This window comes from Chaetodon auriga, chromosome 23 (assembly GCF_051107435.1).
Source record: "Chaetodon auriga isolate fChaAug3 chromosome 23, fChaAug3.hap1, whole genome shotgun sequence".
In the NCBI taxonomy this organism is placed as follows: Eukaryota; Metazoa; Chordata; class Actinopteri; order Chaetodontiformes; family Chaetodontidae; genus Chaetodon; species Chaetodon auriga.
This window is the reverse complement of record NC_135096.1, coordinates 6,627,905-6,654,823: the sequence shown is the minus strand read 5'-3', so window position 1 is coordinate 6,654,823 and position 26,919 is coordinate 6,627,905. Positions and strand designations below refer to the sequence as shown.

The 26,919-nt window shown below is 43.3% G+C and overlaps 1 protein-coding gene across 1 annotated transcript; it reads right to left on the bottom strand.

Annotated features, from left to right (window-relative positions):
• Positions 1 to 1,063: 1,063 nt before the first annotated feature.
• LOC143316062 (aryl hydrocarbon receptor-like) lies at positions 1,064 to 26,480 on the bottom strand. Its single transcript, XM_076723777.1, has 11 exons — positions 25,867 to 26,480; positions 24,939 to 25,126; positions 18,879 to 18,985; positions 15,456 to 15,545; positions 13,767 to 13,893; positions 12,844 to 12,980; positions 10,133 to 10,338; positions 9,904 to 10,013; positions 7,388 to 7,529; positions 5,765 to 7,298; positions 1,064 to 1,344 (listed from the first exon to the last, which is right to left on the bottom strand). The coding sequence occupies exons 1-11, from the start codon at positions 25,905 to 25,907 to the stop codon at positions 1,183 to 1,185; spliced, it is 2,844 nt and encodes a 947-aa protein (XP_076579892.1). The 5' UTR covers positions 25,908 to 26,480; the 3' UTR covers positions 1,064 to 1,182.
• Between the last annotated feature and the right edge of the window lie 439 nt (positions 26,481 to 26,919).

Below are 26,919 nucleotides of genomic sequence, written 5' to 3'. Positions count from 1 at the left end.
CACGTAACACTGATCTTGGCAGGAAGGCTGTCAGGGTTTTTTCCACACACCAGTGTTTTCACATGTTTCAGCTCATTTACTGCGAATCATTTCTTTCATTATGACTGCAGACCATTTCTAAAACCACATCTTTTAAAGGTAGAATATTCCATACTTTCCAGGTAGCCATTGGTATCGGTTCACTTAGATTTTTTAATCTTGACCGCTATCGTCAGACTCACGCAGCGTGCAGCATAAAATCTGATCACGACTTCTTTATTAATGCAACAATAGATTGTTTTGTCGTGCCCAGAAATCAGTGACCTGCAGTATTAAACCTCATTTGCAGTTTGGACCAGGAACTACAGGTGTCACCAAATCAAGCAGGACTGAAATCTGATACCTTAAGTAGCTGAAAAGAAATAAAAACTCAACAAAATTACTAGTGAATCATCATTAAGAAAGCATTTGAAAACGGTCTGCGATAAACTGAAATGAACTTATAACCAGCAGCTTCTTGCAAAGCAGGAAAACCACCTCAACATGTGCAGTCTGATTCAGCAGTAACGTGAGATGAGCTGAAACACTGCTCTCTATCATATTATACGTCACTGCAACCTTTAGAATGGAAACATATGGGCTGCCTGAGCTGGAATCTTCCTTGAGTCAGGGTCAGAGTTAAACACTTTGTAGTGATCCAGCTCGCCAGTTTGCTGAGCGTCACAGTGTCTTCTCTTCTTTTCAGGACTTAACGGTGTATATACAAATCAGAGAGTGATGAGTTTTGGCTTGGGAGCGAAAATCCAATCAGGTACATGTTCCAGTGAGTCAGCAAACTGGAAAACACCCAAATGCCAATGAATTTAACCAAACAATAAACTGAATCTTTCTGTGAACGTATGACTATAAATATTATAATACCCAGTGTGACAGATAAGAAACGCGTCTCCTTCGTCTCCCGTCGTCTTTCCTTGTCGAGTGGCACGAGTGTGACGTCCGACTGAAGGATGACACGTCGAAACAAAGAGAACCCGACATAAAGTCCGGTCCGGAAAACACAGTTTGTTTATCTTCTTCCCTCGAATTATTAAAAAAAAACTGTGGTGTTTATATGTAACAGAGAACTTTTTCCTATTTCTTTTTTTTTTCCTTCTGTACCTTCTCTGCTCCTCGAGCCTCGTCTGATACTCTGCCATCACCCTTTCAGAGGAAGAATCCGGATTTCTGGGGGTCCTGCAGGGCGGAGGAGAGTCCGTCTGGGCAGGAGACGGGGATGTTGCCTGTCGCCACTTCATTCCCATTGGGCATCAGACACGTCCTGATGTACGCTGCGTTGGTGGCACTGAGGAGGCAGCCGTTCTCCAACTGGAACACAAAGGGGTTACATTTTAAGGCTAATACTGGTGTGATTTGAATGATCTTTTTATCTTATTAACTCATTAATAATATTTCTTCCAAATAATGCACAGAGGATAGAGAATGAACCTGTTTCGTGCATTAAGAATAAGCAACTTTAGTCAAAATAGGCTAGAACACCGCTACAGCACCTATGGAAATGTTTACCCTGAAAACGAACCCGGAAGGTCACTCGATTCTTTAAACTGCAGGTGGATTCACAGGTGGTGCAAATGCAATTATAGAGACTCTAAATATTTTCTGTGAACAGTAGTTATGGAGTCACCATTGGCCTTAATCACAGGAAGCAGGTCAGGTCAGGCCGTAAGCACTGAGCAGCAGGTGTTCAGTGAGCAGACCTGGAGTCCTGAGAGACACCATGACACAAGCAGGAGGAGGAAGAGTGATGGAGGGCAGGAGTGACATAAGAGGAAGCATAAAGAGACACCAGAGAGAAGGGGAGGAAGGAGTATCCTACAGTCTGGAGCTGTTGTGACCACTTGCATCAGTGTGACTGTAATCCCCTTCAGCGAGTCTAACCAGATTAGGTCGCTGGTCAACTAGTTAGCACTGAAGTAGTTCAGGTGTAGGACAGAGGAACCGCTTCACAGCAGCCTCAATTTCTTCTTTCCTGTTGCATTTTGGGTCTTTTTCAGATGTCATCATAGAGTGACTTCCAGTGAGTCACTGGCAAGCCTCAACATTAACAACATGTCACTGTCAGAGAAAATAACCAGTAATTTTGGTCCACTTCTTCACCTTCTTGAAGGAGTCTGGAATACATTCCTGCGTCCCAGTCTTTCCTCTATAAAGCTGCAGAAGTCAGCTGTCTCCAACTGCTGATGTAACTCAGATGACAGCTCTAACATCTGTGTCTTTGTTATGTTTATATAAGACACCATCAACCCAGTATGCCACCATTGAAAATAACCAACATCTTGATTAAATCGCCCAAATGAAAATTCTGGGTTTCAAAATCCGACAAATCGATAGTTTAGCATCTGTGCCTGTTTTCAAATGTCAGTTGTGTCAAAGGTCTGTGGTTGATGGTGTGTTTAGGATTAGCATAGCCTGCTATTATCCCGCACTGGATAGCATTACTCATAGAAAGTGTCTGAGTAATTAGCCATGTTCATAGTGTCAGTGTCTTTCTTCACTCGCCCAGTCACACAGTCACTGACTCAAATACCTTTCTATCGGCTTCTGCCTCAGTCTTGCATCCTGTTAATGAGGCTTTCAGGATCATCGGCTGTGAATATCACAGTGTGCGGAGCCGATTCCACGATAATAACAGCTGCTTTTCTATTATTGCCCCTTATGATAAACACATCCGATGATTGTGAATTCATTGGGAGCATTTTCATCATGTCATCCGTTTACAGCCAACAAATTGCCCTCTTGCTGCCCTGCACCTTCATACAGTATATTTTTGTTCACATAGGGCAAATCACACAGTAAATCAAACTACTGTCGAGCGCTGCTTCTCTCTGAGCTGAGAATAGACTCGCTGCATCGCCTGCCTCCCCCTTCATCCTGCATTCACAGCATTAGGTAATGATGACAGTCAAATTGTAGGTCAGCACCGCTCATGCTTGACTGGTCAGCCTGCCAGTATTTTTCTTTCAGCGACAGTCGCTGACCCTGAAGAATAACAGTGGAGGCTGAATGGGGCGGGAATGAATGGATGCCTGCCGGGGTCGGGCCATATCCGAGCCGACCGTGTCCCATCCCGACCTTATTCTATTCATTACAGTATTCTTTCTCACTACTGCCTCTTTGCTTCCCTTTCCTCTGCTGAGTCGTTCTCTCGCATTCATTATATCTCCTTTGTTATTCTACGAGTTTGTTTTTCACTTTAAACACCAGCGATGCTCTTCATGCTTGAAAAAACAGAACGCTGTGGAAAAATAACACTGAAAAATAGATGGAGGAGAGACGCAGGACGATGAAAGATGCAGAAAACAGAAAGCCCAGTTGATTACTGTTGGACAAATAATAATCTTGACTTCATGCAAGTCTCATACGTCATAAATATGTTATAGGGATCACTTTCTATTGGCTTTAGGTGATCATTTTGGTTCATTAAATATAAAAACAATAGCGGTAGCACATGCTCAACATACTACTATATATATCTAACTCGTGAAACAAATCCAAACAGAGCAAAGGTGAGAAGATTTTAACAACAGAAGGCCTTTTATATAACTTAAGCTTAATCATGCTGCTCTCTTGCTTGTTTAACCAACAGGATGACTGGCCTTTGTTGGACTTAGTATATTTGCAGCTGAGCTAACAATGCGGACTTGTTCTCCTTGAGCCGAAAAGTAAACCAGAGGTGCCATTTGCGCGAGCTCCTGAGACATTCCCGGTTTAAATCCTGCTTCAAACTTAGATTCGGCAGCGTTAATTGGCGAGGTCTCATTACCTTGTTATGTTTTTTTTACGATGGGAATTTCTCTAGTCCTCCAGCTTTGTGCCTCTTTGTACTCTGGCTGATTAGCATTGTTAAGATGGCATTCCTCAGTCCTCCCTGGTCTGTCATTACTGGAAAAAGTTTTTGTTGGACGTTCAAGATAAATTCTGCTTCCCCTGAACATTATATAGCCTCATTAACCAACCCAAGTAACGTTATTGGGATCTGCGTTTATACTGAGTTGCAACAGTACATCAAGATCCCTAGAATAACTTTAGTGCAATTACTTATATAGCAAACATTCTTCCATTACTCCTTTTAATCCACATTTCATTCAGGCAGCAATTATTTTCATTATTGATGTTTCTGATTCAAAAATACAAACGAACCCAGTTTACTTTAACTTAAAAAACAGCAAATATTCCCATCTGAGAAGCTTAAACCAGAAAAAACATAACTTCTGCGATTAAACACTTCCCAAAATAGCTGCAGATTAATTCAGTCGGCATCTTAAACAAACTGTGACATGCACTCAATCATCAATTAAACATTTGTCATGTCTGGAAGGCACTGGATGAATGTGGCTGAACAAGAATGAAGTTTGACAGAGGAGTTCAGATTAGGGGAAAGCAAGCCCATTTTTAAGTGGTCGTAAAGGTTATTTCTGCCCACTGTACAAGCACACGCTGTAATTTCCCTAAACACACAGCTCAGCTCAAACAAACTGCAGACAGAACTTCTCCTTGCACAGACTCCACTGCAATAGATTCTAGTCGACTCCATTCTCACACTGTGCTGCTCTGACCCATCTCCCCCTTGTCTTATTTACATGGCATGTCTGGTCGCATCATCACAGTTTACACTGAGCTCCATGCCAGCCTGGGGCCTCTGTTTGCTGACTCGGAAAAAAATCCATTTTCATGACAGTGAAAGAGAACAGCGCAGGGCTGAAGGGTTGGGGTTGTAGACTCTGCAGCCCTCCGTTTGTTGATGTTCACTGATATTTGAGGGCAACAAAGACTTCAGGCCTCGTCAGCGGGCTAGAATCAAGAATCCGACTCCCTGGCCAAACAGTTTTGAGGAGAGCTAGCAGCTTTTGTCGTTTTTGAGATGGTAAGAAGGAAAAGAGAAAGACAGAGCTGGCCTGCCATGAGACAGAAGGTCTTCCTGGGATTCATTATCAGGATGACTGTTAAGGGATGGGAAAGTATGACTCACCTTCTTGTGAACATGTAGCATCGGCCCTGTTTTCATGGGACTAATGTAATGTGGGAATGTCTTATAAATAGGACATTAACATCTGGGTTTAATGAAACATACACATATGATTGTCCCCCTGGATTTAACTATTTGATGTCAAGATTTAATAGCTGAGCGTGTTCTGATGACAGATGGAAGATGGTCAAATGTTTGTTCAGAAGGAAAAGAAACTATGCTACAAACACCATTTTTATATGTCACTTAATGACCCTGAAAATATATTTTACTCTATCAGCTTCTTAATCTCTCCTTTCTGCCATCTGTCATTATTTCACAGGGCAGATTTCTGAACTGGGTTTTTCTCTGAGCGTTTCTCACTGGTTTGATGTCATGCGCATCAACTGGACCAATATCAGAATCAAAATCTGCTGGCAACTGTGATGATCTTTGCTTGTGTCAATCAGATCTGCTCAAACCCCTCCCGCACACAGACCTGACGAAGCAGATCATTTAATAAAAATTATTAATAATATTATCTAAGTTTTCAGGGGAATTAATGGTTTTTGGTAATATTAACAATCAGATACAAACAGGAACGCAGTTACTGCTCGAACAACCAGTGTTTGGTCTTATTATTGGGCAAAGTTAAGGATTGCATTTTGTTCAATCATGTAAATAGTAAAAGAACTGACAACCCAGATTCTAAAAAGTTTGAAGTAGCAATGATTTGTCATGATTATCATCTTAGGTCAACGATCAATTCCTCTGATGTCTTACCTTGCTGTGAGTGGAGTCTTGTGTGGTGTTGAACAAGCTGTAGGCCTCTAATGATGGCAGGCTGTGCTGCGGCTGGGACAGACCCAGTAACTGCCCAAATTCCAGTGCAGAGCTCTGGGTGGGACATTCGGGCAAACAAGATGGTGGAACCTGAGTCTGTTGCAGCATCTGCTGCTGCTGCTGGTGCTTCTGGTGACCCTGCAGCTGGTAGGGCTGCGTGGTGGCCACTGAAGTCTGGTAGTGACAAGCTCCTGGTGCGGTCACGCCGTTCAGCACTGTGCTACCTGGATGTGGTGAGCTGGAGATGCTGTAAGCCATGTGGCTGACCTCCACATTGGGTGGAAAGGCTGTGTGTCCATTTGGGATGTATGATCCGTTTGTCAGTCCAAGTTGATTCTGGAGGCCAGGCAGCAAAGAGTTCTGGCTGCTTACCTGCTGATGGGACTGGAGGTGGACTGAGAGCTGGTCCTGCTGAGACTGCCACTGTTGACTCAATTCCAGAGGTGAGTGAAGGTGTTTACGTTCACCGTTCAACTGTGAAGTTTTCAGTATAGTGTGTGGATGATGATGGGTGTGGTTGTTAGGGTTATGGTGGTTCTCTGCCACCCAGTGACCGTTAGGAATCCCAGTTAAAATCTTGGGGTCCACTGTTCCAGGCTGGGTGACAGGCTGAATCTGGCCCGGCTGAGCTTTGACCAGCTCACCTGCACTGATGTGTCGCTGCATCTGTTGTGACAGCTGGGTGATGGGCTGCCTGCTGCTCGGGAGAGCTGGAGGGACAGCAGGTGTGAGGCACGCCTGTGGCTGCTGGGTGACACTTTGGGCTGAGTCTGGGATTGGTGGACAGGTCAAAGCTCCAAATCCACCTCTGTGTCTTTGTTCTTCCACCTCAGTCCCACTTTCCAGTGAGTCGTGGATGTAGGAGAGGATTTCGTTGTTGGTGAGGAGGTCACTAAGTGTCGGGATGTGGTTGGGGTCCATCTCCACCTGGATCATCCTCTCGTCCAGCAGCAGGAGCTCCAGGTCTTCAGCGTTTAGACCCAGGTTCTCCAGGGCACTAAAGAGCTCACTATTGGAGCATGTTTCCTCTCCGTCCAAGGACAGAGAGTCCAAGGTGGCCAGCAGTGGGTCATAACTAGATGTTTTGCTATCACACCTCCCTGTCTCCCCATTAGACACAATGTGCCAGCTGTCGCTACTCAACAAGCCAACATGACCGCTGTCACCTTGCTGCTCGCTAAAAAGGCTGCTGTGGTAGGACATCTTGGGCTCTGTATCTGGCTGGCAGACATAGACAGACTCATCCTGGCTCATCACCGCTCCCAGCAGGGACTTTGGGTCCAGGTCATCTGAGGCATCTGAGCTCTTGTTCAGTTTGCCCTTCTTGGACTTGCTGCCTTTGGCTTTGCCCTGGAAGGAATCGGGGAAGCCATGCAGTGGATAACCGGTTTGGTAAAGCATCGCCTCTCCGGTCGCGAAGGTGAAGGGAAGGTGCACTGATCGCTTCCTCAGGTGTTCCCCTCCTTCCTCATCCCTGTGGGAATACAAATTACAGAGACGAAATTAGCAGATAAATCCAGTTAAAACTCAAAAATCCAACTGAAACCTTCAGCTGAAACTTACACCAGGGGCCTCTGGGTGGCAATGATGTAGTCTGGCTTGCCGTTCTTGTAGACCAGCCTGGCGTTGGCCTGGACCCACTTCCACCGGTTGTCCTTTGTGAGCAGCCTGAAGACGGTGAGGCCGCTCTCACCCGTCTTTATCACTGGAATCACACCAGACAACACATTAGAGGCTCTGTGTCACTGCTGTTTACATTAGGGTTAGTACGCCCCACAGTGTGCACAGTCACACTGCATTTGCTCAGCCGGGCGTGCGGCTGTGATGGAGGCTACATGCTGATGTTCACTTTGGCTACATGCACATGTTACAAGTCCTGTTTGCACACACTTAAGCAGCCCATCACAGATGCATACAACATCTCATCCCTCTGCCCCCAACCCTTCACTTCCATGGCTCAGTGTTGTGTCTGTCGGTGTGTGTAATTGTGGTGCGGCTTGTGTTTCTGTGCTGTCTAGTTTCTAAACAAGCTTCACAGTGAAGCAAATTCTCAGCTGAAAACCAGCTTCCTCAAAGACTGTGGCTTCGACTATTATACCGGTTGAACTGCTGAGGAGCAGCTGATCAATATTGTCTACTTGCAGCATATTGGCAATTTGTAACCACAACAGGTTAACGTGTTTAGAAGCAATGAAGAGACCGCAATAAAAACAGTTTGGCTGTGCTCTAAGAAGCTGTGAAAACCAAAATAAAATAATAACTAAAACAATTTAGAGGCTTTGCCCTGCCTCCAGAACAAAATAAAACATGAAATGCTTTCCATACTCTACTATGTAAAATGAAAATGTTATGGAATATTATCTGTAAAATACGAACAATGAGTGCACAGATTTGAGAAATCCTTGTTATTCTCGCCTTCAGTCCAAATCATGTTGTCTATGCTTCCCCCCCAAAATTGTTCTGGGATTGGTACAGTTTCACAGTCAGCGCTGTATATTTTTAGCAGTAAAAGCCACGAGCTGCTGACCTTTAGAAGGAACTGCAATATTTATGTCTGTGGATAAACTCTTATCCAAGGAGCAACAACAGTGTAGCTCAGAGATTTTGAGACATCAAATGTTATTTTACAGCCAAGCATGTTCATTATGCCTGAAACTGACATCAAATAGTATCACTTTCAGCAGAACCTAGTGCCAAGTGATGAACAGGGAGATATGTGACTCCATTTTGTTTTACTTTCCTCATAATCTGAGGGATTACAGGAGCAAACATCTGTATTCTCCAACTGGGCCAATCATCTCTACTGACCCTGCATAAACCCTGGCTGGTGGATGATTGGACACTGTGTATGGATTGTTATTATTACTGAATATATGAGTAAATACGCATTTGCATTGTATGAATTGGAGCAGAGAATTTGTCATGTAAAGTAGATCTAGTTCTTCCTGACTTCAGTCCAATAAGGCAACTGCCATTAATTTTGGTGTCTATTGTAATAATTAGTAGTCTTATGAATAGTATCAGAAACATTACATCTCCGCTCATAATATTTAACAGAAATATGTAAAGTTGCTATTATGTGGATTCAAATGCCTTCCCATCTGTGCATGCATTAGAGCGTGCTGAAAATGTTGAATCGCTGCGTTGTATGTTTCCAAATGCATATGCATGTGTTTCCGTTTCTGTATGCATGACTACATGTACACAGTGTGCGCCTTTGTGTGTGCGAGCGTGTCTGGTAGCAGTGCGTTGAGGGCGCCATGGTTACGACTAACCGGGTCATCCGGTACACGAGCTAAGTAGGACACTTGACTCTCGCTCGGAGATTTCCTCCATCAACAGCAGACACACACACACACACACACACACAGCGTTTGTTTGTTTGTTGCATGTGTTACAAATGTAATGCTGAGCCAAACATGAGACATCGGTCAATACACATTAACTCTGAATGTATACTGATCCGAGGTGGCTGGAAAGCTTTTGTGATGTTAAAAAAGGCCAATAAATGAGGCATCGCTCTACGAGCCGGCCTGCAAGTTCCCTGTTTGCCTAAAATAGACTTTTCGGTGACGTTTAGCGTGCTGCGCTGTTATAGTGTTTGGGTGTGGCCAGCAGTAAGAGTGACTATTACTGGTTACAACTTGACCTTCCTCTCTTGTGGCTTCATAACAAAAATAGTTGTTGTCTCAATATAACACATAGACGAATTAAAAAAAAGAAAGACATTTGCATTTTGTGCTGAAAACTATTTTTTTTGCCACTTCACATTTGTGTTTAAATCACATTAATCTGTCTGCTTTCGCTGAAAATGATTTCATCTACATTTATTCCACAGAAGAGGACACCCACCAGAACCCTTTGGGTTTTTTAAGAAGCTTAGCTGCCTTGCCCAACAGCGCCTTGGCAGGGATTGTTAAAGCAGATTTGCATTACCTTTTCAATCCTTCTCCACCAATATTTTCATTCCAGTCATTCCGGTGATTTGCACCACTGACCTTCCAGTCTCAGTCGTGCTTCGCTAACTATGTAGTCAACTGTGGTGTAAACAGTGCAGACTGCGAGCAGCTGGGACTTACTTCGGACATGATTTTCGGCGCAGTACAGCATGTCGGCGGCATGAATGAACTGGTAACCGGAACCCCGAACTCTCAGCTCCGCCTCGGTGTAGCCCAGAACAATTTTACCCCTGAAAATCCAGCAGATACGCATTAGAATCACAAACTCAAGCACACATGGACTGTGCCAAACAAACAAATACATTCCAAATAAAACTTGTTGCAAGTGTGAGGTTTTGACGGAACGTACTTTGCGTCGCAGGCCATGGGCGTGAAGTCAAGCTTGTGTTTGGTTCTGAATATCATGTTCCTCGTCCTGATTTCCAGGATGGCTGGAGGCTGGAGGGGTGTGGCGATGGCGAACAGGGCGAGCTGAGGCGGGGTACTCCCCTCGCTGTCGCACTGCTGACGGCTCTGACCGTGGAGGAACTTGAGTCGACCCTGGATATTCAACGCCTGTGAAGAGAGCACGTACATATTTTCATTGATCAATGATGAATAAGACGACAAGAGAAAGCTATGAGTATTTTTCTCTGCTTCTGATCCTTTTCCCTCTGAGACTATTGCATCAAACTTCCACAGCAGTTGAGCGAGTGCTGTTTCTTTTCTCCCTGTCAAACACCATTAGTCTTATTTATCCTGCTGGGTAAAGTAGAGAGCAATACCACTTCAGTACATTGTAAACACGCAGGGTGTCTCTTACTGGAAACCCTCCAGCTACGTTCCCTCGGGTCACATGAATCACTGTACACTCTTTAAAAACAATATTTAAGTAAGTGGGACTTCACTGTGGGGTTTCTGCGTTTACAGATTTGTTTAAGAGAAAGTACCACTGATGAGGCTTTCATCACTCTTATTTGACAAATCACTATTGGCACGAATGCATGAGTTTCATAATGCTCATACATGTTGCCAGTAAATTAAAGTCTTGTACGACAGGAAACAACTCATTTGCAATGCGACCTGTCCATCTGTACATGAGCTGGCTTGTCTGTGATCTTGTGTAGGTCGATCTATCTCATGGCCGGCCCCGTTGGCTTGATAAAACAGTATCATCTTAATGCCATGGCCACTCAACTAGTCAAACTCAGAACAGGCCATTAATGCACATTTCAATACCAGTTACCACCATTGCCAGTCTTTTCACACCAAGCAGCCAGCACAACACTCAGGGCACACCCAAAAAATAACAAACATTACTACGCAGCCTTCAAATCTTCTCAGTGAAACATTCATTTTCATCTTTAATGCTGACGTTAGAGGAGGCCAAACTAACTGTTGGAACCAAAACGTATTGAGTGAATGAACTTGAGTGAACTTTCAGTTTTTGGATCGACAACCAACAGCAGCCAACAGGGAGCTTTTACAACCTCAAAAAAAATACAACGACCTGAAAACGCTTTCTCCTGTCTGCTGTCCTCCCCTTACCCTGTGGCATCTCGTGTGAGGACCCCCACCTCCTCTGTTAGCTCTGGTTAATTGACCTTGGTGGGTTTAAAGGCCTGCAGCCGTGATGTCAGGAATCTAGCCCTGAATAGCAGGAGGGATTACGAAAAACAAAGCCATAGTGACCGGTAGACAGAAGCAGAGACCTGGCTTACTGCTCACGCAAACACGCTGGGAGGGAGGACAGAGAGACGTGGGTTCGAAACCCTTCACGAGCCTTACTGGAGTGTCCTTGAGCGAGACAATGAATCCCTAACAGCCCCAGGGCTTGAGATTTCAGGCAAAAAGGCAATAAAGGAGCAACACTGACCACATCAGTTAACTTTCTTTTACTGATTAAGAGGCCAGTCCCTGCTCTCAACCACACTACTAAACAACAAAAGCAAAACTTTGACAAGAAATAAAATCCACAAAATGTTGTCTGCAAAGGATTATTTTGTTTTTTAAGTCCCTGAAAACTGATTTTTTTCAATGAACTCTGAGTGATGGCGTCCTCAACGAATGCTCTATTTTCTGCCAAAGTTTATACAGTTTTCACCTCAGAGATTTCTCTTTTTTTTTTCTCTGTGTTCTTCTTGGTTTAGAGTGGGTGGAGCTCGGTTGGAAACATGTGATAAGGATTTAGCAACATCGTTTCTGCTGGTTGATTTTCACAGAAGACTGAGATGAGCTGAAAACAAAATGGCTACCTGAAGGAAGGAAATCAAATACTGACTGTTGATGATTCTGTCCATTATTCTTGTGATTAATTGAGCCTGTAAAATGTCCAAACCCCAAATAAATATCAAATCTATGACAAAAGAAAACAAAGGAAAAACATTAAATTGTCATCAATGAGACAATGAAAAACATTTTGCATTTTTGTGTGATAAATGATGGTTGATTTTCTGTTGATTGACCAGCCGTAGAATGGGTATGGCCCCTGAAGTGCCTTGCTCATGGAGAAGCCCGGCCCAGTTTTCCCAGCAGCTTTTAGGAATTTGCTCTGCCACTGAACCACAGCGTGTTTTTCTCCATCTGCAGCTAATTGTCTTAGTGGAAGTAGCAGTGGCTGGTCTGGAGCTACCAACTCTGACTAAGCAAGTTCCCCCTCTGCTCTCGTCTCCTCTGAGTGGTGGGAGGATTAAAGCCCTTTTCCCCACGACCCCGAGGCTCTCTTAAGGCGGATTACAGGAGTAGATGGCAGCTTCTGATCCCTGAGGGACTCTGAGGTGGCACGCCATGCTGCCAGCAGCACCAACAGGTCTGAAAACACCACAAGCCTCAAATAGGGATTAATTTTATGATTTATTTGACTGGGAAACTGCTATCAACAGGTCTGTCTCTAAAGTTAAATTATAACCCCCCAAAAGCTGCCTGACACTCTGTAGGAAACAAATTATTTGTCTGCTATTAACAGTGTTTTTCTTTCATCTTATCTATTGTGTGCGTAATTGATGTGGACGGTGAGCTGCCGCATGCATTTGTTCGTACACGGATAAATAAAGTTTGATTGAATTGAAATGTTAGTCATACCAGGAAGCCAGAGGAGTTGTCCAGCAAACAGCGGAAGCGGCAGACGAAGCCTCTCTCCAGGAAGGATGAGTTTTCAGGTGGAAGCTGGTCAGGATTGTAGCTCACCAGGCAGGAAGACGCAGACACCGACTCTCCATCTGAGTACATCAAATATGATTTGATACATATTTATTGTGATTTATACAAAACATACAAGACAGAAGTGTGTGTAAAACATTCCTTTAAAAATTAAACTACACATTAGGTGACAACTTGACCTTGTGTGTGTGTGTGTGTGTGTGTGTTTGTACAGTTTGTGTGTATGTTCAACAGTTGATCCTTACTTAATGCAAAATGACAACTGTGTGTTTGCATGTACACTACAAGAGTGTGTGTTTGTGTGCTGTTCAAAGCAAGTATGTGACTTTGTTTTAGCTGCTGATGCATCCACTGCTGTGTTGTGCTTCTGCGCGCACACTGTGTTATTGAAAGTGCATGCGTGCCTGTGTGTGTGTGCTGTAACATCTAGAACACCTCTCAGGAGGCTCTAGTTAAAGGGCAACTCTTCTTGGCTCCTCTGTGACCTCAGATCACATTCAGAACAGCAAAATATCTGTCCACAAGGCTTTAAATCTAAAACATCTACTTCTAAGTTCAGACTCCATCTGTCCACTGGATTTGTCCATTTGTAAATCAGGAGTGTGATGTTAGTGTCATTGAGGCTTTAATTTAGAGATGACACTTGGTTGAGCAGCAGCTAGCTAGCAAACCTAGCTAACAAGCTAGCATGCTAATGATGGAGCCTTCTGGCACAATATCAAATGAGAAGGTTGTTCTTGACAAATCCATTTAGTTTGGACAGACCTTTCTTTTGCACCTGCACATCACAGAAAGAGCATGGAGATACTGCTAAATTGAATTGGGTGTGTCTTCAGTTGACAGACCTGTGGAGGGATCCGTGGGGGGTCCAAGGCCAACAGGGGGGTTGAGGGCCCAGTGCAGGTTGCTCCTGAACTCCTGCTGGTCTTCAGTGTGGATCAGCTCAAATACACTCTGGTGCATCACGTCGGTCTGACAGGGAAACTCAGTTTAAGTCTCAATCAGTTTTCGTGAATTCACAGTATGAAAGAACTTAAAGACTGAATACGAGACTACACGAGTTAAGGTAGATGTTTTGTTGAAGCAGTTGCTGTCAGCAGGTACCCTGAGGGGTGCGTTTCATTCCGTTTGCCTTGAAGTGGAGCCAAAAGAAATCAAGTGTTGCTAAACATTTAATTCAAATAGCTGAAACAAAGCCAAAGACCTGCTGTGACCCTGATATCTGTTGTCCGGACCCAGCATGACCTGGCTGAGGACCAGATTGGAACCACCCTCCCAGTGTGGGCGGGGTCAAACTCGGGTCACCGAAAAGGAATTTTGACAGGCAGAAGTGTTACGTGAAATACTTTTCAAACAGCAAAATAAGAAGGGGAGTTATTAACTCTTAGAGCTTCGGTTGTGCTCTGCTAGCAGTGGCAAGGCATTAAAAACCTCCCAGTGAGGGCCAGTGGCGTGCTTAGTTTAGTCTCATACAAGAAAATCAAACAGCCATTACTTCATATAACCCTGTCTATCACAGCGTGTTGTGCTTGATTTCTAAATGCATGCGTTCATTTTGACAGAACTGGCTTCAGGTACCGTTCACCTTAAATTACCTGAAAATTCCATTGCTTCATTCTGCCTGGAGAGTCAAAGCTTCGTTATCTGATGTCTGTCATGACTCTGATGTCTGTCATCAGTCCGTTCGTTACTTGGCTGTTGGTTGCCTGGTCTTATATGGATTGATTTGGGATGTTTCTTGAGAAACTACAAAATCGCCTCGTGTCTCTCGCTCTTTCACTCTTGTTTTTTGGCTTGTTTATTTTTACTTTTCCTGCTTGATTCTCGGTTGTGTCTTATTTTATGGGTGTTCCGACAGCTGTTGACACCCAATGTTTGAGTGCCACTCTGCGTGGTGTTGTTTCCAAACACTCGACGTGAGCCGAGACAGCAGCTTCACCACAGATTTGGGTTTGTTTGGTAAATGAATGGTGACGTGCCTCAGGTGGACAGGGAAATGAGGGGTGAGAGGTGGTGTTTACACCCTGACCAATGCCTATGAAAGGGGGCCAAAATATGTGGCTGTGCACTGTGTTAAAGTGTGTGCGCTTATAATCTGCATTTAGATGGTGTGTATGCGAGTGTGTGTCAGACAGACAGACTTTGGATAATTTGATAATCACATTCTCCAGAATAAGATTAGACTGGAGGCAGTGGCACTCTGTTGTGAAGCCAACTGGATTAAACCTCTCGCTCCATATGTGCGTTTGTTTCAACCCTCAAGGCACTCAGGACAACACCTTCACTTGCTGCTCTTTGGGGTCACATGCCATGAACCTCATTGTTGCAGCCTTAAGGCCAATTCAGCCTTGTTGTTGCTGCAGTGAAACTATATCACTTTATGTTGCACCCTGGTAATAGATAGGCAAAGAAGACGGTACGAATATTTCGCAAACCAAAGAGTCAAGAAGAATATGAACGGCCCGTGGGTTGAAATAAGTAACTTGTTTAAGAATTGGACTGGGCCAGTATTGGAAATTTATAGGAAGTTTTACCTGATGGAAGCCAAGGTAATCCTGGATGGTGTGAGAGCAGAAGAAGATGATTCCTTCAGCTGTCACCACAAGGACGAAGCCATTCAGGGCCTGCAGAGAGAAAAAGCATTGCTTTAAGTTTAGAATATTTATTAGCGCGTTTATATTGCATGTTGGTCACTGGAAGTGGCAGTGGACCATCACAATAAAAGCAGGCATAATGACATGGTAATTCCACTGTGGGAGAGACTTCACGTTCTCTGCAATAAGGTGGAAAAAATATGTGCATACATCAGTAGTGGCATTAGCAATCAGTCAAAATGAGTTGGAAATTGGCATATCGGACATCGGCAAAAATCCAGTATCGTGCATCCCTTAAAAACATGTCAACATATGAACTACAGATGCACCGAAGATAGTTTTACATGCTGAAACTCAAACGTCAGCTAGCAACAAAACATTTCACAAGACAAAGGTAAAAATGCCACATCCAGCTCCTGTTTTGAAATTATAATCATCGTTACACTCAATAATCTCAGAAGATATGGGACTGGAGGACAACAGAGGATGAGAGACAAAGAAAACTAAAGAAAAACAGGGATGAGACTTCTCCCCCAGGCAGAGAGAGAGGAAGACGGGGAGGAGAGGCTGGAGCTGAGTGGACGTCAGTTCACAGAGAAGTCATGGAGGAGGAGGAGGGAGGAGAAGGAGGTCACTACTGGATGACTAACACCTCCATCATCGCTCCTCCTCTCCCTCCTCGAGCCTCGGGGCTCGGTGAGGAGGTGATGACACTGTGTCCCGACACTGCAAAGAGTCACAACGGCATCCTGCCAGCATCCGCCTACACCTCACTGATGATGATGATGATGATGGTGATGATGACCTCCGTAGGCACACATCTGAACAGATACATGAAGGAATACACTCTGCTGTTAGGTCACAACTTTACATTTGCTTTTGAACCTCTTTTAAAATCCAGTACATGATGTCAAAAATTCATTACTATCAGGCTTTAAACAAGACAGCTTCTTCTAGCGGCTGAATTATTGACATTTTGGAGGTAAGGGGATAAGGCTAGGCGATGATCTTGATATGGCATCGGGAAAAAATTTACAGCGATAACAATGACGAACTTTGGAGATTTTTTACTCTAGTTCAAGTGACGAAGCCCAGATTAAGATGGTTTGTGAAGTGTTCCGTCAGTTGGTGCCAGCCAAAATGGGAGAGATAACAAATCTTTTGCATGACCTGAAAAGGCGCCATCCCACCACATCCGACCAGAATGACAATGTGGGCCCATGTGAGTCATAGCTTTTAGTTTTATTCACATTGTCTTAATAAATTACAAGGCAGCAGAACTTGATTCAACCGCTGTCAGGATTCTCTTCAAATTGATCATTACGGAATTAAAAAGTTTTTGTTATAATCGTTTTCACACATCATGCATATTTTTGGATATTCATGAATTAAAAACCAGGCCTGGACATGCGAAGCATAATCCATTATCTATCAACCAGAGTTGCTCTGGAAAAAAGCTCTAAGCTGACCACACCCAGCGCTGTCGAACACACACATACAACCACATGCTACACACACATGAACACACACACAGTATGCAGAGTGGAGTGGCATACAGGCACTGTGTATAAATATTTACTATAGCTTCATCTGTCTGCAGAAAACACATCTCTCTCTCTCGCTCTGATGTTTGGTCAACCTCTCAGTCTCCAGAGACAGAGGAGGACGCATGTGTGTCTGTGTGTGTGTGTGTGTGTGTGTGTGTGAGAGAGAGAGAGAGAGAGAGAGAGAGAGAGAGAGCAGTAATGTTTGTTGTCTCTGTCAGATGACAGGCCAGTGACAGCACCACTGGCAGGAAACAGGAAACCTGTCTCTGTTCCTGTCCCAGTATTTACCACAGAAGAAGCATTTCCAGAAAAAAAAAAATGTGACTCGGTCCAAATCAGCTGGCCATGTTTTTCCGTTTTTTTTTTGGTTTTTTTTTTGCAGAGGAGCAAAGGTCGTTGTCTCTCAGCTTGACCTGTCAGACCTTGTAATCAAGTGCTTAAAAATAAATTTGACTTGACTGTCCTCGTTATCACACACACACACACAAAGTAACTCACTGGCCTGAAAGTGGACAATATGAAGGCATGAGGAGTGTGTTGAAGATTTGGCGATACACTGTCAAAAATCTAAGAATACTGAAATCGCTTTTAGTTGATTTCCACCAAGACACACACACACACCCTTCATCCAAACCCCCCTCACTTCAATAATAGATGCATTCACCGGCTCTGTATAATTCATGGGCTGGTGTCTGTAATGGAAAACAGCAGCTGAAGACAGGAGGCTGCTGCCCTCCACACCGACACATCCTTGATTCTTCACAGCTGCAGTGACCCATTTACTCCTCTGGGATCAATGCATTTATCGATAAACTCATTCACGGCAGAGAAACCAGTGTTTACTTCTGTCTGTGTCCCTGTGTTCACAAACTGATGTCTCCACCCAGAGCTTCCGGCTCCGCTATGTTCACGAGCTAGTTGCTAACTAGCTGGGTGTCCATTCAAATGCATCACAATTTGAACCAAACTTCGAGAAAATCGGCCAAATCTGCTTTCAAATTTGCGTATTGACACATATGTTTTGGAATAAACGTGAAGATGCACACATAGGCCAGAACTGTTGGCTTGTTCCTGATATGTCACAGTTATACTTGGAAGGAAAGGTGCTCTTCTTTAAGGAAGCTCCCAAAAGAGAATAATCACATATACATACATCCAATACCCTGTCAAGAATTTGACTCTTGAAAACAACAGCGTGCGATGGAGCTTGTGTAGGAGCGAAAAACAACTGACCGCGGTGGTCAACTCAAACCCAGCTCTCTCTTTTCAAATGCAGAAATTTCCCTGCTGTAAGTCCAAGAAAACAAGCCATTTCTCCTGTTGTCCTGCTGTGCAGAGCAGCCTCTCCTCCATCATAAGGTTTCAACTGACCTCAAACAGTTGTTGTGTGCAGATTCTCTGCATGATGCATGGAAAAAAGCCACAAACCAACTCAGAGCCTCGGAGCCGGGGGGGTCGTCAGCGGTTAGATGATAGCTACTTCACTGTGCCTTTATCACATACATATCCAGAAACAAACATGTCCAAGATGTATCGAGGAAGGAAAGCGATCAAACCACTCAACACAAACTGTATCCAGATGTTTAGAACGTGTAAACACACCTGTTAAGCCAAGCCGCATTCATCAACTCTCAACTCTTCTCATGTCCATCCTGCATGATGTTGTGCTATTTCCTCTACAAGTTATGATAATAAAATGAAAATACAAAATACTTCTCTGCAGCACCAGCCATGATTTAAGTCGCAAGAGAAACTAAAACTGATCAGTCAAACTAAAGAGGCTTTGACAGCAACATCGAGCGTGTAGCTCACCAACCTGCAGCAGCAGTTCCCCCTCAGGTATGCATCCATCCACAGATCCTGATGTTTTGCTGCTGTCACCGCTCTTGGTCATGCCATTGGACAGCTGGTTCTTCAACGCCACTGCAAAAAAAAACAGAGAGGATAAGTTAGTGAATTTCATTTTGGACTGTTGCTCAAACACAAAGATCAATGTGCAGACTACAGCTGCAATGATTGATCGATTAGTTGAAGGTTTTTCTGCAATCTGAGGCACTAAGGCTCCTAATGTTACAGTTGAAGTTGTTCATCTGATATCATTCACTTCACTAACATGGAAATAAACAGATAGAACTACTGGATTTTCAATGTGTTCACCGTTTATTGAAAATCACTGTGACTAAAACATTTCTCTGTGACCTCTGACCCCTAGACAAAAACACAGAGGCCAGCACTGCGCCTTTGACCCTGAGGATAAAATCTGTGAGAGTGAGTGGAGCCTGAAGAAAACAAAAGAGCTTTTCTGAAGCGGCAGTAGAGACGTTAATGGAAGAGGAAGCCTCTGAGTGCTGCAGACAATGCAGAGGCTGAAGGTTCAAGCACTTCTTCTGATCGCGACCCAAATTCCCCACAGGGATCAATAAAGCTCCATCGCATCTCTTTATTATCATTAATGGAGTCTTTGTGTCCACCGACTCCTGTGGTAATTACATGGAACAGAAAACAAACACAAACCTCGACGTGGACCCTGCACTAGGTGAAACTAACGTTAAAAATGTCGACATCAACAACAAGAACGGAACAAGGCGCCACTGTCGATCTGGTTTGGAAAGAAATCCAGACATTTAATTATGAAAATTTAATATTTAATTGTGGGAAAAATACAGCAACATGACTGCAGTGGCTGCACTGAATGTACTGCATGCTGGAAAAACTGAAAAAATGGTTTTCTCCACTAGTCACTTGGACACAAAAACATGGGAAAATAGGAACCACAATCAGCTGATAAGTTGGAATTCCTCCTGTTTGTCTGGGACATTGAAATCTTCCAGGAAATGTGGGCCGGCACCGATTAGAAACTGCCCGCAATGTCACTTTGATCGATTGAAAATGAAATGTAGGTCAAGCTGAAACGTGAATAATTAAACAACATGGTCTAACACGTTATTTAATTAGTCTATTTTGTAATGTGAACGTGTGTACATCTTTTAAAAAGACATGTTTATGTTGAAATAATGCACAAGCAGTATGTCTCTCATTGCACTAGTTTTCCCTGTTATGGACATAATGTGCAAAAAAGATATTTCAATGGCTCAAACCAATGTTTTTTTTCTTCTTTTAGAAGGAATATTCAAACATAATTTTCAGCCAGTTTTGACAGCCCAACTAAGCTGCACCAAAAACCTTTGTCTGAGTCCGCTGGTGACAGAGCTCAGTGTAGTGGAAGCTCATACAGCCGAGAGAGAGCAGGAAAAGCATGTCGACTATCAATAATTAAGAGTTAGAAGGGGTGGAGGGGATATTTTGTGCCCTGACGTCATGAACGAAAGCCGCGGGCAAGGAAAAACACCCCGAGGCGACTGGGAGGAGGACGGGAGGGGAGGGGACATGTGTTGGCACAACGGAGGGCGACGAGAACACCAACAACTGATGAAAACATCACAACAGACAGTTGTCCTCCGCCTCGCTTTACAAAGAAAGATGGGAAACATAAAGGAAGCTCCATACATCAGCCTGAGTGTGTCCATGTTTGGAGGGCAGACGGGTAAGTCATGTAAATCAAACTGTCCATTCTAAGAAGCTCAAATCAGTAAATGTAAAAAAAAAAAATGACTAAAACATGTTGATTAACTTCATGTCAACTAATTGTTTCTGGACTAAACACTCTGCTGGTGACAGAAGATTTGTCTAAAAAAAGGTGACCAAGCCTGATGTCATCACACAAAATAAGTGCTAATATTGTCCGTCAGATCTTCAGCTTCTTCACCTTTTGTCTCTTTTCCACCGAGCTTTGGTATGGCATTACTTAACCAGAAACTCAACACAACAACTAGCGAGTCAACCCTCGGCGGCCACAGATTTAAGCCTCTTCTGCAGTCTGGAGGGACGATGACACAGACAATGACCCGTATAATCCAGCATCTCACCCCCATGACCAAAATAAATTATAAATAAAGGTTCAACCGAGTGCAGCAGCAGTGTTGACGAGCGGAGAGCGTCTCCAAAATGACAACAACGGAGAGGACTATCTGCAAGCTACATTGTGTTTGTGGGTGTCGGGCTTAAAGAGGTTTGCGTTAAATATTCATGGAGGACCTCGTACACTTTTATTTGACTGTTTCAATTATCAATTATTCAATTATTTCAAAGTAGCTCTACTATCTAAGAAGTTCAAAATATTGTTTTAACAGCCAAATTTACTGGAACATTTTGAGGACCGATCAAATGTCACTTTTACAACTTTACATTAATGGCATGATATGTGGTTATATTTGCCATACACACACACACACACACACACACACACACACACACACACACACACACACACATATACACAGCGAGGAATCAGCATGTGACAGAGGTACAAAATAATAGAAAATACAATGCTGTTGTATCACATGAGTAACCACTAATCTACTCTGAGCATTTGGCAGATGGCTTCACATGGAGACAGATGTGGACTAACACACACACACACACACACACACACACACACACACACACACACACACACACACACAGGAATGACACCAGTCTGATCACTGTGCCACTACACTTCCAGACTTCACTCTGTAATTACAGTGACTGGATATAAATACACAACGATTTGCAATATGAACAAAGTTTATATTTCAAGTACAGTTTGTCTGGTGCAGCGGAGGAGAACTGATTGTTGTTTCTGCTTCACAGTAGAGTAAATATGATCACAAATGAACCGTAGAGCTCTTCAGTTTCACTGGAGGCCCTGAACGCAGCATTCACACACAGAACCTTGACCCTCCACAGAACTAAATTAGCTTGTCCTGCATTTGCTGCTTCATGAGGTGGAAGAAAGTTTGATCCAGAAACTCAGTCTGAAAAGTTAAGTGGCCTGACTTTTTTTTTTTTTTTGCTTTTGTGCTTGTAACTGAGCTGGTTAATTAGAAATGTTTTATTTGCAAAGTTATAAGTTCAAAACCTGCAGCACGTGAGCAAATGATCATTGACAGAAATCCCAGGATTCAAGACCTTGAAAATCAACATCCGACCTTGTGAGGAAACTAATGCTAACGCTATCTTGCTAAGTAGTGTGCGCAATGGCCAGAGGATGCCATCAGAAGATCTTTGAGGGAGTCTTGAATAACAGGGTGACTGTCATTAGGGATGATATCACTTTCTGCATAAATAAAATAAATAAAACATATCCCAACTCCAAAACCCTGCATCATTTCTCAAATAAAACTGAGCATGGAGATAATCACGTAGCTTTCAGGCTCAAAGACTGGGCTGGTTTGAGGACAGCAAACCGCAACACAGAAAATAAGGTTCTCAAAACAAAACCCAACATTCAGGATAAAAACAAGCAAAACAAGCTTTCCGGTTGGTGAAAATTCTGCAAAACAATGATAACAACAACAAGAATTGGTACTTGGAGCTCTACGAGTGGATCGGTGCATCTCTAATTCCAACAGAGGGAGCAAACGAGTTTGTTTTTCTGTGTGTAACCTCACCTGAACCCAACCTAATTCTTCCATATGCTCAAAGAGGGTCAGATCAACATGGCAGTGACTAAAATAATGTCACACTTGGCTCCCTGCACAAACGCAGGTTAAGTACACGAGACATGAAAATTAAAAAACGGGTTTCTCAGAGGGTGCAGGAGTCACAAGTTGAACAGTAGGCGCCTGGCTCTCCCTCCTCCTCCTCCTCCTCCTTCAAAAGGTCTGTAAAGTGGTCGTGAGTGGATTATCCTGCTGTGTTGTTATTCTCTGAGGCTTTCATCTCCTCCTGCTGTAAAGCAGCAGTCTCTTCAGACCTATATTGCTGTGCAGCTGAGATGTTGGGACGAAGGTCATCTCATGGCCAAAGGCAAGAGGAGCTGACCTACAATACGCTACGGTTGTATCAAGACGTCACCATGGGAGGGGGTCGTCCACAGTTCATGCACTTTGATTGGCTTGTTTCTGCAGTATCAGGATGTGACACAGAGGTCAGATCTGTTTTTCATCACAGGTTAACATCTGCTGGACAGTTTTAGCCTCTGATAGGTTGCTATCTAGCTGTTTAAAGGATGACAGTGGTTGGACATCTGTTGAACAGATAATATATGCAATCTCAAATGGTTTGGCGGGAGCAACATGCCGAGAAATTTCTTTAAAAAAAACAGATAACATTGACGCGATAAGCAGCTGATTGGAAACATCAGCTGAGCTAAAGCCAGAGCGTGGTTCCTCTTAGTGAAGGTACTGACCGACAGCCAAAGGAAAATGAATCCAAATAAAGCTGCAAGGTGTATTTAAAGTAATTTGTAGATCATGTGATGTCACAGTGATGTTGACCTTTGACCTTTTAGATATAAAATGTCATCACTTTTTATCGTATGAGACATCTGTGTGAAATTATGTCAAAATTCATGTATGACGTCTTGAGTTAAGGTCACACATGTTTTATGAGGTCACAAGGACCTTTGACCTTTCGCCACCAAACTCTAATCAGTTCATCCTTGAGTCCAAGTTATGTCAAATTTAAAGAAAGTCCCTTACAGCATTCCTGAGATATCATGTTCATGAGAATAGGAGGGATGCATGGGTATTTGTATTAGTAAGTATTAGACTGGACATATTTCCACCAGCTATAAGCCATAAAAACTTTGGTTTAAGTGGTTTTAAACCATGCTTGGTGCTGAAATGTGCACCTGCAGTCATTTGTACTGTGAATCAATTCTTTGAAATGCTAATTTGAGCCTCCTGCTGCAAAGCTACAAATGTCGGATTCAGATTATTCCACACATTCTGTGAGGTTTTATCAGCCTGAGAAGACTTCTGATGGCTGTTTGTTGTTTTTGGACGGACTTACAATCTGCCTTTAACAGCAAAATCTGTGAACACATTCAAGTCTGCCAAACACACACGCATACTCACACACCTCCATCCCAAAATCCATCTGCTGTGCCCGTAAGCCTGCTAACTCCTTGACAAAGCCAGTCCTCTGCTCTTTACCACTTCTTAATAGATCCTGAATCGCAGAAATCCCAGACACAAGGGTTGTAGCCTCTACACCCCCCACACCTCACCCAAACCACCACCCACCACCATCACATCCTACCCATACAAACACCAGCCATTTGTAAAAAATCTCCTCCATCCAGCAGACATCTGGCTTCCCTGCAGTGAATAAATCGTTCAGGCTCATTTGGCTGAATTATTAACAGTAAGACAGACTGTACTCCCCTTTGAGAGGCTGTGTGGACATCACAGCATGTCCACAATATGGAAAAATACATCATGGAGCGGAAGGATTTATTTCGGTTTTATTGGTGCAATGGGGAAAAACGTTGTGGCTGGATACACAAAGACCACAAACACACATAGCTGACTCCTTGACACAATTATTGTCAATACTATTGTGTCTAACTTGTGTTAGACTTCTGTTTCCTATTATTGTGACAGCCCTGAACTGGGGTTTTCACATTTAATATCACCACTGATTCATTTCACAGTCTTGGAACTTGGTCCTGCTGGACGTACGTGTCCATCTTAGCCTCCAGAAACTCTCTCTGACCTTCTTTGCTTTTAGTGGAAACTTCCACCCCTGTCTGTTTTTTAGCCTCTGTGTCCGCAGGTCCTTTGTGAGGTGTGAAATCTATTTCAGTATTTCGGAAGGCAGTGAAGGAAAAGGACGAGCAGCTGTTTCAAGACTACAGACTGCCACTTACCTGCTTCTCTCTCTTTCCCAATTTCGAGATTCATCACTGGCTCTCTTTGAAAAATCGATTTTTGATATTTTTCCCCACACAGATCACGACAAGTATACACCTTCCTTATCGTTTCTACATACATCTCCTGCTTGCTTCCAGCTGGGCAGTATGTTTCATTGTATTCCTGTGTTTTCCTACCGGAGAAGAAGCTCTTGGTGCGGAGGAAGCTGACGCTGAGCCTCAGGATGGACAGTTTGTCCAGGCTGGATATGATGTCTTCAGGGAAGGGCAGCAGGCTGGCGAGCCGGTCCAGCTCCGAATTCAGGCGGTCGCGATGGCGTTTGGACGGGTTGGACTTGGCACCTTCGGTTGGGGTTGGTTTGACTCTGGATGTGAAGGAAGTATCGGGATATATAAGCCTTTCTGTTACCTCAGGGACGTCAAAATGAGTCATATCCACATTTTATTTTCACCTGAGGCTATATGTCCGACTGATAAACAAAGCTCTCTTAAATTTGTTTGGGTTGTTAAAGAACTGTGAGAAAAACATGCACAGAGATGGCCATTTCACATAATACAATGAACATATGAAGTGTTATATCACCTGAAATACTCTATTTCATACTTTTTCAAATAATTGATTTTGTTGATAAAATCCAAGGTGACACATTGAAACTGCTTGTTCTGACCGACCAACAGACCAAAAACCCAAAACATTTCTGTTTACAACAGAAGAATAGCAGCAGCATCTCTGTTTTCAAGGTGTAACCAGAAATGTTTTTGGGAAAGTGACACAAAAGATTCATGTAATATCAAAATAGTTGAGCTTCAATTAATTATTGCAATTACTGCGATTATTTGCTTTTAAGAATCACTATTATTATCACTCAAGTGATACTGTTAATGTTGAGCTATGTTATGTTTAAATGCCCATTTGGGCTCCATTATTTTAAAAATACAGATCTTCCACGTGAATGTGGTGTGGATTAAGTTTTCAAGTCTGTGTGAAGTGATTAAACACAATAAAACATGTGCTGAATGACAAGAAACGGTGTCAGGAGATTGATGAAAACCACTTATTTGCTCGTTCAATAACGATAATAAAGCACAGTCCTCCACAACTCACCCCTTCTGCGCCGGTTTTCTTCTTTTCCGTCCAGCATACATGATGTTACCGTTGATTTATTCACAGTGAAGCAGGAGGAAATCCATAAACTCTCACTTAGACAGGCTAGAGACAGCCGAACCCAGTGGAAACCGGACAGGAAGCTGCTTTAAGCTAACGTTAAATATCCCGACTCTTACGCTAGCGCTAGTTACCGTTAACGTCAGATAAGTAACTTGTAACGTCAGTTACTCCAATGGTTCAAAGCTTTAGGGATAGAAAACTCGACAAAGCAGACGCCATAGCTTGCGATAGACAGTGTCACTGTGAAATCACAGTAAAACAGACGCACTAAAGCTCCCCGTGGAGGAAGTATTTGGGGAATATCAGAGGAGAGCTGCCGCAGTTGATCCCGTCCATGGCGCTCCGCTGCTCCGTCAAATCCCGCGGACAACAAGAAGCAGTTTAAACATCACATCCTGAGGACAAACTTCAGACCGAACACGTTCGAACCAAAGCGTTAGAGTGTTAAATCATCCTTTCTCCGGTCCCCTCCTCTCGCCTCTCTCCTCCCGGACCGCTCCGCTGCTCGACCCGGTCTCCCTCTCATCCAGCGCGCGCGCCCCCTGGGCACTGAGCTGACGTCGGGCGCGCGCATCGGGTCAAAGGTGAAGTATGGAAAAAACGCTGTGTCTAATTTAACCTCCATTAATATTTAACCGACAAAATTACAATAATGGCTTTGTAATAACTCAAAAAAAATCTACTTTATGTGTTAATAATTTTATAAATATCTACATTTAAGTGCCATTTTATATGATATGCTCCCATAATGATTTGTACATTAGTTCACTTACTGCAGTATATGTACTGACTGTATTTTTATTTTAAGTGAGACAATGAACCTTTTGAATGTGGAAAAAAACACAGTCTTCATCTTTCAGATGAAGCTTATTCTAGTTAATGTTCATAAGCTTAACTTTATAATATTTTACACACAGATCTTTGTCACATTATAAAATTCAGTATGTTTAATTGTATAGATGATAACATAAAGATATAGTTATATATGAC